The sequence below is a fragment of the Phalangium opilio genome, unplaced genomic scaffold, assembly GCF_054372755.1.
Source record: "Phalangium opilio isolate 3A_F unplaced genomic scaffold, DU_Popi_V2 ptg000209l_1, whole genome shotgun sequence".
NCBI classification, from domain to species: domain Eukaryota; kingdom Metazoa; phylum Arthropoda; class Arachnida; order Opiliones; family Phalangiidae; genus Phalangium; species Phalangium opilio.
In genome coordinates, this window is record NW_028324217.1 from 6,230,600 (window position 1) to 6,241,835 (window position 11,236).

Genomic DNA, 11,236 nt, shown 5'->3' on the forward strand with positions numbered 1-11,236 from the left:
AGAAATGTTTTTAATTCATCTCAGAAGTCAATTAAAACCCAAATTAACTCTTTCCAAATTATGTTGAAATTTCTGGATTTTAGTTGCGATAAAAATGACTCTCGGTTGTGGTTTAGTTCAATCAAACGCCACTAGATGCTCCTCCTATAGTCGAGGGGTGGGGGAAGGGCGCTATTCTTAGCCATATCCTACTCGATCACGCGCTCAACGACGCAAGCTGCTTGCGCTATTGGGTCCGTTAGCTTGGATCCAGTGGGCTATGGATCAGAACTCCGCCCTCCATACTAACGAGTTCTGATTGGTTCCATTGATAATTTAAAGTTGGTGTGGAGAATATTATTAAGCATTGTTAGGGTCGCCACTGGAGCCGACATTTCCAATGATTTCGATAGGCATTATAGTTTTAATTCAAAACATGAAAATCGAGCAGGGATAGATGTAATTTTAGAAGTAGGAATGGAGAACGGTTAGTATTTGCTTCATTCCGACTCATAGCCCAGTATAGAGCCCCTCCCTCCTACACGTAACGAAAAATTTTAAATTATCATATCACTTAAAATGACGTTGCTGAGACGTCGAAAACACGTAATTCCTTTTTACCTCTGTCGCTATGACCCGCCTTTTCTTTCATATCCCCCTCCCCGTCCCTTGGAAGGGGGTCCCAAACTTTGACGTGCGCCAAGATTACTCTGTTCTCCATTCCTGCTTCTAAAATTACATCTCTCCCTGATTGAGCTTAATTTGTTACTTTGGTAATTATAAAATTAAATTTATGTAAAACAATTGGGAAAGTATGCATAGAAGATCTCATTTGATTGGGTGATGACGACATAACGGGGTCGCCTTCCGTTTGAAAGGTTCTGTACTTCGCTAGTTACATGAGCAGGAGAGTGAGAGAAAGAAGCGCGTCATAAGCAATGGGTAATTAATAAAATTTGACTTTTAGTAATATTAATTGTATGTTTATTGGCGTCGGTTGGATAAAATTGAAATTATTTATGAGTTAACAATAGTTTGTCACTACAAAGGTTAAACGCGGAATAAACTTAAGTAATATTTAAGATACAAACAAATATAAGAAATTCAAACAGTTCAAAGGTAATATTGGTTTATTTACATCTATAAACGTCCTGATTGATAGATAGTTTTCACACATGGAGGCCGGGGCTATCTGGCGGACAAAAACCCGTCTGCTTTTGTCCTCCAGATAGCCCGGCTTCTAGGTGTAAATGGTATCATAAGTTTATAATGCCTCTAAGTACACAAATACGGGGAACGAATGGGCATCTTTGGCAGGCTACTGTGACGTCAGAACTCGTATAGCGCTAAGATCCGAAGAGAGAAAATTTTGAAATTTCTGTCGCGGTGCAGCCACCAAGCGGTCGAGACGATTACTAAATTGGTCTCATAAAAAAAAATCATCCAATGGAATAAAGGAGATTTTTCCGTATCGTATAGGCAGGCATTGGGGGGGAACGAATTTTACTTAAGCAACCCCAAAATCCCTCTCTCTCTCGTGAGAGAGGCGGTTTCAGTCCTGAAACATTCTAAGAGGGATAAAAGAGACGCTAGGCTAGGCAGTACAATTTTGTATTGAAGTTGAGGTGATAAATGATACGGAGAGAGTATAGGGTTTCATTAAAGGGAGCCAGACAAACACTATTGCCATAGGAGTAGTAGCCATTTCTCTACTTAGAGGCATTATAAACTTATGATGGTATGAATCCTCTGTGTGAAAACTATCTATTGCTTATCAACGTCCACGCTCTATATGAAAGCCTTTCATCTCGTGTTATCAAAAGCATAGGAAAGTTATTAGCAGCTGCTTTCCATTTTAAAATATAGTGAATGTCGGTATACCAATTCCTTGTTTTAGAATCAACACGAAAACGTTTCATATTAGCGTAATTCTTCGAATTTCAACGTGCATTTGAACAGTATCAAAAACGCCCATCAGAAGAAATAAGAACTCCGTGGCTGCATTCAAATACTGGCATCTTTTAAGCCTTGAGTCCGATAAATATATTTGTTAATTGGCGAATAATTCGTATTCGAAAATCGTACTGAAAAATTGAGAATGGAGATTGCCAAACTGCCAATGATTTCCTTACAACGTCAAGCCCTGACTAAGTTCGCCTCGTCAGTCTGGATTAGTGCAAATCGACAATATTTGAGAGATTTATGCAACCGAAGAGTAATTGACAAGCTGAAGCGATCCAACATACCGGCACATATTAAAGAAATGACCATGATGATATCGGCTGAAGTAGGAGGAGAAATATATAAGTGGCTTCACGATATTAAAGACGACGTCAACGACACCACCTTGGAGCACCAAGTCGCCAATTTGATTTGGACCATTGAAGGCCTATTGAATCGACCCAAGATGGCCAGGTTAATACTAGAGAATCAAAGCGACCTCGATTTGTCCTTCAGTTTTAAACTGGCATGCACGTACGGCTTGGAGGATGTAGTAGTGGAACTTTGGCCACGACTTAAAGAAGTGGGTCTTGAACGTTTCTATGAATATGGCGATAATTTTATGCTAAAATATTGGATTTATAAACTTGACGGAATCTTGCCAGAGATATCAAATTGCATGCCAGAACTTTCTATGTATCTTGATAACATGTCAGTGGGTGTCAAGTTTTTACTCGAAACCCTTGATCTGTGTAGAATTGAAACAGCAAAATTTCTATTCAATAATTTAAGTGAGGAAGGAAAAGCGGAGGCATTGAATATTTTCAAATCAGCGGCTCCACCACTGTTCGACTTAATCAAACCAACAGTCTATGAATATTTAATGTGCCAATTAAATTTTGAACAAATATGTGATATCGTGTCTGATTTAGTTGAACCATACCCGACAGATTTGTTGTTAAAGAAAGATTGCTTAGCATGTCCAAATTCTTTGGTTTTAAAGGCGATTGACCACACCCTAGGCAAGATGACTGGTACCATGGGAGGAGCTACAAATGGCAATGATTTGGTAGAACTTGCTGGTGGATCCCTCTGGTCTGTCAGACTTTACAACCGTAGGATTTTATTCAGATATTCTTGGAGCAGATTCCCTAGGGAAGAATTAAATAAAGAAATTGAAGATTCTTCTTCATCGTTCTTAAAAGAAATCTTTCATGAACTGAGTTTCAGAAAAGACGCTGTGTCCATTAAAATGGTTATAGATAGCATTGATCCCAAGGTTTTCGCCAAGAACTTTTTAAATGAATACAATTCATGTATTATAATATCTCTGGGTCGATGCGACAAGAATCTGTTGAAATATTACCTCGCTCGTAACGTTGACAGTAAGGATATGGCCAAAGTCATAATTAAGATAACAAAGAATTCTTTCGATTTTAGTGAGCGTGTTAGTGAAACAATTTCGGGTGTTTTAATTCAGCTTTTTCCTTCGTTGGATCCCAATTGTATCGATTAAGTTAGTATGACGTTATATTATGTCAAGAACTAAATGAAAAAAGTGATAGCAAATGACCCTGACGCTATCTATTTAATATAATTGAACAAAGATATTCATTGACGCCAATAATTTTTGGAAACATTTCGCGGGGCTCTCAAAATATATGATTGCTTTAAATAATTTTAAATATTAATTAAATATTAGTACTACGTATTAAAACGTTAATTAATCCTAACCTTTGTTTTGAATTTTAGAAAATAAATTCAACGGGCGTGCGGAACGTTAGCGAGCTTATAAAATATATTTTCAATCTTGTACCATAACTTGTTGATCATAAAAAATAACAATGTTGAAATTGTATTTCATTAAAAACAAATGTTTAATTTTTAATACGAGTGGTGTATTTTCTTTTCAAGTGAGATTAAGGTTCTTGAAACGTATTTCAGTGTCTTAAACATTAAAGCGACGTTTACACGAGACGCTTCGAAACCGTTTCCTACCGTTATGGAGACAAACTAAGTATTTTTACGGATTCCGAACTAGGCCAAAAAAAAAAAAAAGAAGCTGCCCACCGAAAACGCGACACAATCGTGGATGTGAGGTGGCTTTAAATTGAGTCGGAAGTAAGTAAGCCACATGGTGAAAGAAATTATATCTCCCCGGAGAATCCCGAGTCGTAGGTTTGAAATTTCGCCCATGCGCAAGAAGAGAAAATATGAATTTCCCTGATTTTAGTCTCCCTCGGAAGATGGCGGGGGGGGGGTGAAGTCATGGTTTTTTCTCTCTGCTGAACCTTAAAGGAGAGAGTAATGGAGTGAAAACCCCCATACCTATACGGGATTTACGAGAGGTTTTCTGTGGGCGCTGCCATAACCTGTCGGCGGCCTTTAGTTAGTGGCTGACATTGCCTGTCGTCGAACGCGCTCTGTAGCCTTGTCAGAACAACTCTCCGAAAAGGGGGCGGTAACCTCGTAAGTCCCGTATAGCGTTGCCTCTGTACCCCCAACTACGGCAACGTAGTCCTCCCAGCATCCTCAGCGGTTAGGTACTAGGTCGTACCGGAGTCGGATCGCTACAGGCGTTTGATGCATCTAGTTTATAAGATTACGTCAGTTGATTTTAGTTTTCACATTGAGAATTTGATGATTTTGGGTTAATTAATTCGCTTCTGTGAAATTTTTACCCCTTTTGTGTGATTCTGAGATCATTGACCAAATTATTTTTTCGTTAATTAAGGACTTAATGAAAGGTGGATTTGAGGAAAATCTGGCATCGTTGAACTTAAATGAAGGCGAGGATTACTTTTTCTTCAGTTAACATCGTCGGAGTTCGTTAAACTTGTAAGTATTATACTCAATTTTTATTCATGTAGACCGTTTGGTTGAAATGATAGATCTTGATTTGCTGGTGATACGTTTTTAATTAATGTTTTGATTGAATTGCATATATGAGCACTTTGGTTGGTGTAAGGTTTAACAGTTTTAAGAACTGATGTGTTTTTACTTTATTTGTGGGTTGACTCGGGGTTTGGTTTGGAATTGTTAATAGATTATGTTTGCAAATTTTGGAATATGGTGTTTTGGTGTATGAGCTTTTGCCTCAGCGCTATCGGAAGTTCGTTAAATTTAATGAACTTCTGGAGCTATTTGTAGTTGCGTAGTTTCGCAATTCCGCACTTGGTGTCGGGGGTAGTTTCGCAATTTCGCACTGTGTTTCGGGGTAATTTCGCACTAGGTTTGGTGGTAGTTTTCGTGGTAGTTTCGCAATTTTGATCTTGGTTTCGTGGTTGGTAGTTTTCACAATTTCGCACTAGGTTTGGTGGTAGTCTTCGCAATTTCGCATTTGGTTCCGTGGTAGTTTTCGCATTTGGTTCATGGTAGTTTTTGCAATTTCGCATTTGGTTCATGGTAGTTTTTCCAATTTCGCATTTGGTTCATGGTAGTTTCGCAATTTCGCATTTGGTTCATGGTAGTTTTTCCAATTTCGCATTTGGTTCATGGTAGTTTCGCAATTTCGCATTTGGTTCATGGTAGTTTTGCAATTTCGCATTTGGTTCATGGTAGTTTTGCAATTTCGCATTTGGTTCATGGTAGTTTTGCAATTTCGCATTTGGTTCATGGTAGTTTCGCAATTTCGCATTTGGTTCTTGGTAGTTTCGCAATTTCGCATTTGGTTCTTGGTAGTTTTCGCAATTTTGTATTTAGGTTTCGTGGTGGTTTCGCACTTGATTTCGTGCAATTTAGTACTTCGTTTTTGCAATTTTGCCCTAAATTTTGTAGTAGTCATTAGTCAATCATTATTTGTGCTCCGTTTTGTGCTTTTTGAAGCTTCAATGCTGAGATCTTGCAGTAATTAAATTTTAACACAAAATATTATATAATTTTACCACTACCCTTCTACCCCAAGTCTGGATTACATGGTGAACCTTTTAACTGGCAAGTTGCAGTCAGCCACATGGTGCTGATATAAACATCGTAGGACTTGGGCTATGCCAAACTTTATAAAAACTAACTAATTTAATTATGTAAATAAACATTAAAATAACTGATGAAGTTATATAAATTTACAAATTTCGAAGATAAAACTGTTCGTAATAAATATAAAAAATTAAAAATACTGGAAGGGGATCCAGGACTTTGACTTGCGCCCACATTACTCTGGTCTCCATTCCTACTTCTAAAATTAAATCTATCCCTGATGCCACAAAACCCTTCCTACAACGCGAGCTTATCCTGGAATACAACTTACCTCTTATCACTGGTATTGTCTTTCAGTTTCTTACATAAATTTAACGGATTATCTGTAAAACACTCTACTTGTTTACGGTGGCCCACATGCCAAAAATGCCATAGAACTTACATTTTCAACTCAAGATTAATTTCCCATAGAAAACACTGCCCTACCAAAAGTATATAGATATAAATACAAAAAGTAGTAAACTTCGTTGGAACTTCCCTAGGCCGTGTAATGTGAGAAACCATGGACGAACCAATACTGAAGGACCGATGGCAGTCCATAGAGCCCCATACTAAGCGAGTAAACAACCAATGTTAAGCTTACTTCCCCCTTTTCAGCCCCAAAACGGAGGGGGGTTATGAAAAATACCGAGTCAAATGTCGGAAAAAGCTAGCGCCATCTAGACAAAATAAGACGTTAGATGCTTCCCTCTTTAGAACGTTGATTCCCCCATATGCCCCCCACTATCCGTTTTGCTATTATCTGCCGCTAGAAGGCGAATTAACAAGTATTTTTCAACTTTCTCCCTCTGCCATCCGTCCTTCAGTATTGGTTCGTCCATGGAGAAACCCTCCTTTTATCCGCCAGAATAGTGTCGACCCCCACCTCTGCGTGGCACGGGGAACAAGCCGTGAATAGAGTAATGGCACCTACTTGCCTTTGACTGTATTAAGCTCTATGGGTAGTAAACATGGAGTGCCACTACTCTATAGCCTCATAAAGTAGCGGATAGTAGCTCTAGTACCAAAAACTAACGTTTGGATCGCCAGCATCGTGTACTTCCTTCTATAAACATATGACGTCATGAAGTTCTTCCCTGATTGGTTAGTTTGTGTAGGGGTGGTGAGCGGAGGGTAGACTGCATCTCAGTTTACAGCCAAATTCAGGGATTTGTTAATGAAGTGTACTTTTTGTTTTTATATCTATATGCTTTTGGTCCTACCACCGTTTTATAATTGCAACATCCTGTCCTTCCATCAATCCTCCCATTTTCCGTTTAGGGCGGACTTATGTCACTGTATGTGACGTAACACAAATCATGCTATGATGGATTCCCGCTTGTGTCACCGCTTAATCTATTGCACCCCTTTAATTGGGTATGGCAATTTTGACTTACATAATAACGCTGTTAAAGAAACTTGCGCGCGCTAGCTCCGACGATTGAAAGGGTTATACTTCGTATGGCACCCATAATAAACCTGTATATTTGGCAAACACCTTTTAAAACTTCCCTACAAGTCATCTGCCCCCTATATTGTCCGCCCTTATCCTGGTAAAAAGCGACTCAATAGGAGTAAGGTTGGCTTTGAGCACGCTAGAGGGGAAATTTGTAAAGAAACTGAAGTGAAACATTCTGCCTCAAACTCGGCCTTTCCCAAAAGTCCGAGGTCAACAACCTTGGATTTGAGGGTTACGTCAGGGTTCCTTGAAGTAAATGGTTAAGGGAAAGGCGCGTGGTTAAAATATTTATAGGCTATTTTCAAAAGGGGGAGGGGCACAGTATCGTCTGATTGACTTAGGATTAAGACTGAACATTCGATATGCGGATTCAGTGGGGCTTCAAAGTTACCAGTCCTGTACCAAAACCCTTTTATTATAAGCCATATCTAACGTCTTTGCGTCTGTGGTTTAGTTTAATCAAATGCCACTAGATGTCCCCATAATCGAGGGGTGTAGATGACTGGTCCTCTAAGCTTAGCAAAGGCTAGTTTTGGACCGCCCTCATGGACGAGTTCTTATTGGTTCCCGAGTTTGGCAAGGTAAAATAGGTGTGTAGAAGATAAGCCAGCATGTTATGGGTGCTTCAGGTACCGACATTTGCTTGAATGAGTTGTATGAGACACTTTTAATGAAACCAGATGTCGCTTCAAAACCAATTAATTTTAAAAGATCGGTCGCCTGGTGGACGAGAGTTGCATAATTTATTAATTTTCAAACGTTTGGATTAAAATGGAATCTGATGTTTGATCACCAGGTTTTCTTGAGCTGAAACATCCGCTACGTGTTTCCAAAGACGTTATATGTTGCTTCAAACAATACGGACCAAATTTGGTGGACTGGAAACGCTATCAATAGTCTTTGGATCCATATACATGATGTTCCGTCTCAAACTTATATAAAGCAGTTCTCAAACCATTTGAATCAAGAAACCCCTGGTTGGTCGAGGTAGTGTTGCAAGCGTTGGGTCCTTATGGTTACTTTCAGCCTCCTCACGCTTTAAGATACTTCTTCCTCGTTATTGCCTGGCGGCTTCCTGTTTGGCCTTTCTTAGCTCAAATTTATTCCCAGGAATGAGCACTTTTAAAGAACTTTTGAAGAGGATCCTTCAGATTTTTCCGTCTTAATTAGAATTTAAGTTCTTTTCTTTGGAGCTGCGCATTTTTTTCTAAGTAATCCGTGTCTAAGCGACGATTGAAACGATCACTATGAAATTCACTTCCCATTTCTGAGATGTAATACTTCTTAAGGAAAGTTTGTTCCCAACTTCTCATGTTATAGGTAAAATTTCTTAAGATATGTTCCATAAGCAAGAAACGATATCTAGTTTACTAGGGAGAAGGTAAAAAGTCGCCACATTTCTAGCTTTATCTCCAGTCCAAACTTAGATCCGGAGTTAATCCCCGCCTCTAAATTACAACCAGCATCTCATTGGTTCTTGAAAACTCACTTCAGCGCAACGCGAATGAGGAAAATTACGTATTTTCCGACTGAGGAGAGGCGAAATAGCCCGGCCTCCTTTTACGTCCCCCCTTGTATTTTGAAAGGGGGACTGGTGGGACTATGGCGCGCGAATACTTAGGCGTCTTATACCTTCTCCCTAGTAAACTAGATATCGCTTCTTGCCATAAGTCTGTCACAAGTTACTCAAATACTATACTCTATTGTACCCCAGACTTTGGAAAATTATCTGTTGAACTTAAGAAATAACAAGTTGGGAAACCTAAATAAACCTCTCCGAGTCGAGACGCAATTAAGAGGTTTTTCTTAATTAAATAAATATAATTTATATTTATTATTTTAATCGTCATTACTTTAGCTTAATTCTAGTTAAATCGTTTTAAAAAACTTTATTCCAAAATCATTTTAAACATAGCTATTGTTGAAGTTTGAATTCATACGTATGCCTCTTTAACAATTTTTGGAAATTTTGGGTATATAAGGCGATTGATTCACAATAAATGATAAGAAAAGCCGCAATTGCGTGAGCATTTGATGGAAGCCCTGCCATTGGAAGGCTGGCTAGACATTTCTCGTAACCCTAACCGATCGCCGCGTAAATCTTAACCCTAACGATGATAATGGAATAGAAGCCAAAAATTGCTTTCTGCGCATCATGTTTGCTTCAATTTCTCAACAGCGAACCCGGTGACAGACACACAGACATGTCCAGTATAATACCTCTTCGTGATGCTATCGTCACTCGGAGAGGTAAAAATGCAGAAATAAGATGTACAAATGGCCTTTCCAAAATTATCTATTAAACTTTAGAAATAAAAGCATATTAAAAAAAATAATTCGGAGAACTCACGCGATTACCAACCCTAACCTTTTAGATATTACCAAGAAGTGATATCTAGTTTATTAGGTAGAAGGTACAAGATGCCCAAGTATTGCGCGCCAAAGTCCTAGTCCCCTTTCAAAATACAAGGGGGAAGTAATAGGAGACCGGGCTGTTTCGCCTCTCCTCAGTCGGAAAATACGTTACGTAATTTTCGTCATTCGCGTCGATCTGACGTGAGTTTTCAAGAACCAATGAGATGCTGGTTGTAATTTAGAGGCGGCGGGGATTAACTCCGGACCCTATACGTTTGGACTGGAGATAAAGTTAGAAATGTGGAGGCGAATTTATACCTTCTCCCTAATAAACTTGATATCACTTCTTGACATTACCGGAACATCACCGAAAATATTTAATCAAATTTTCAACGGAAATTTATATAGCGTATTTCCACGAATTTAGGGGTGAAGTGTTGATGATTGCACTTAACGCTTAAGTTATTTCTCCTCTTCATATTTATTTAATTTGGCTAACAGGTCGACCCGGAGAGATTCCGAGAACAATTTTCTGACACCTGGATTTCCCCAACTTTAGTATATAGTTTTGAGCTTCCATTTTCATTATGTGTCAAATACCTTCGTTTTTTATGCCTTCACCTTATAAAGGGAAAATTACAGTCTGCGCGGAATACGGCAGTGTTCCATAAAAGGGTGGTAGCATAGTAGAGGAGTGGACAGTTGTTGTATTCAGTTCTCGTTTAATTTTTTGGAGATACTTGCTACAGGGTTCGTACATAACCTGGAAAACCTGGATAAGTCAGGGATGTCTTTTGGTTTGTACTAGAAGTAAATCCTGACACTAGTGAACAAATTTGAGGATTTTATGCCGATTTCATCGCGCCTACACTAGAGAGAAAAAAATTGGTCGAGTTCCAAAAACATTTCCTACCCCCTTCCCCTGAACCTAAAACCGCGGAACACGGACGCGAGTGCCTGAATCTAGTTCGGCCGTCTACAGCCACGAGCATCTCACGTTTTGGAGGGAAAATTCAGAAACCGCTACCAGAGGGCCCACCGTAAGTGTGTTATCAAGAATATTCACTTTCGCCAAGTGAAGAATTTGGTTAGCTCTATACTTCTAGTCCCCTTATCTTACTTCTGGAAAGACTTCGGTCTTTGTGGTCTTTTTAGCACCCTGTATTTTTTAAACTCCGCCAGACTGCGATGTTTATTAAATTTAAAGTGTATTACTCCGTCCCAGATGGGAGATGAGTTATTGCGCAAAGCATTTGTCAATAGCTTTGTACTAATTTTAAATAGTTACTTTTAAAGAGAGGGTGAAAATATATCGATTTTTATCGATTATTTTTCTATTAATTAAAGGACCCATCTGCGTAGTGAAGCATCCGGGGAATAAAATTCGTCCGGATGATTTTAAAATTTAAATAACTTTGATATTTCATAGATAATTGAGAATTTGCCCCTCCGACCAATCGCGTAACACCATTGTCGAATGAAATGTGGCGCGAGATTTGTTAAAAAGTTCTGGCGATGTGACAATCGTGGCGCGAGTTATAGAGCGTG

General features: G+C 39.0%; 1 protein-coding gene across 10 annotated transcripts in view; it reads left to right on the top strand.

Annotated features, from left to right (window-relative positions):
* The window catches only part of LOC149618695 (queuosine-tRNA galactosyltransferase-like), a 30,803-nt gene that overhangs the window by 13,732 nt on the left and 5,835 nt on the right, over positions 1 to 11,236 (top strand). For 2 of the 10 annotated variants that reach the window (XR_016375431.1, XM_089855202.1), the window contains exon 12: positions 4,655 to 4,758. Coding sequence is in view for 8 of the 10 variants with exons in the window: in XM_089855202.1 (XP_089711328.1) it covers positions 4,655 to 4,735 (81 nt within the window). In the remaining 2 variants the exon portion in view is untranslated. Of the gene's footprint in view, positions 1 to 3; positions 3,809 to 4,654; positions 4,759 to 5,824; positions 6,074 to 11,236 lie in introns of those variants that run through there. The other 8 variants (XM_089855204.1, XM_089855197.1, XR_016375432.1 and 5 more) reach the window with 7 other exon arrangements.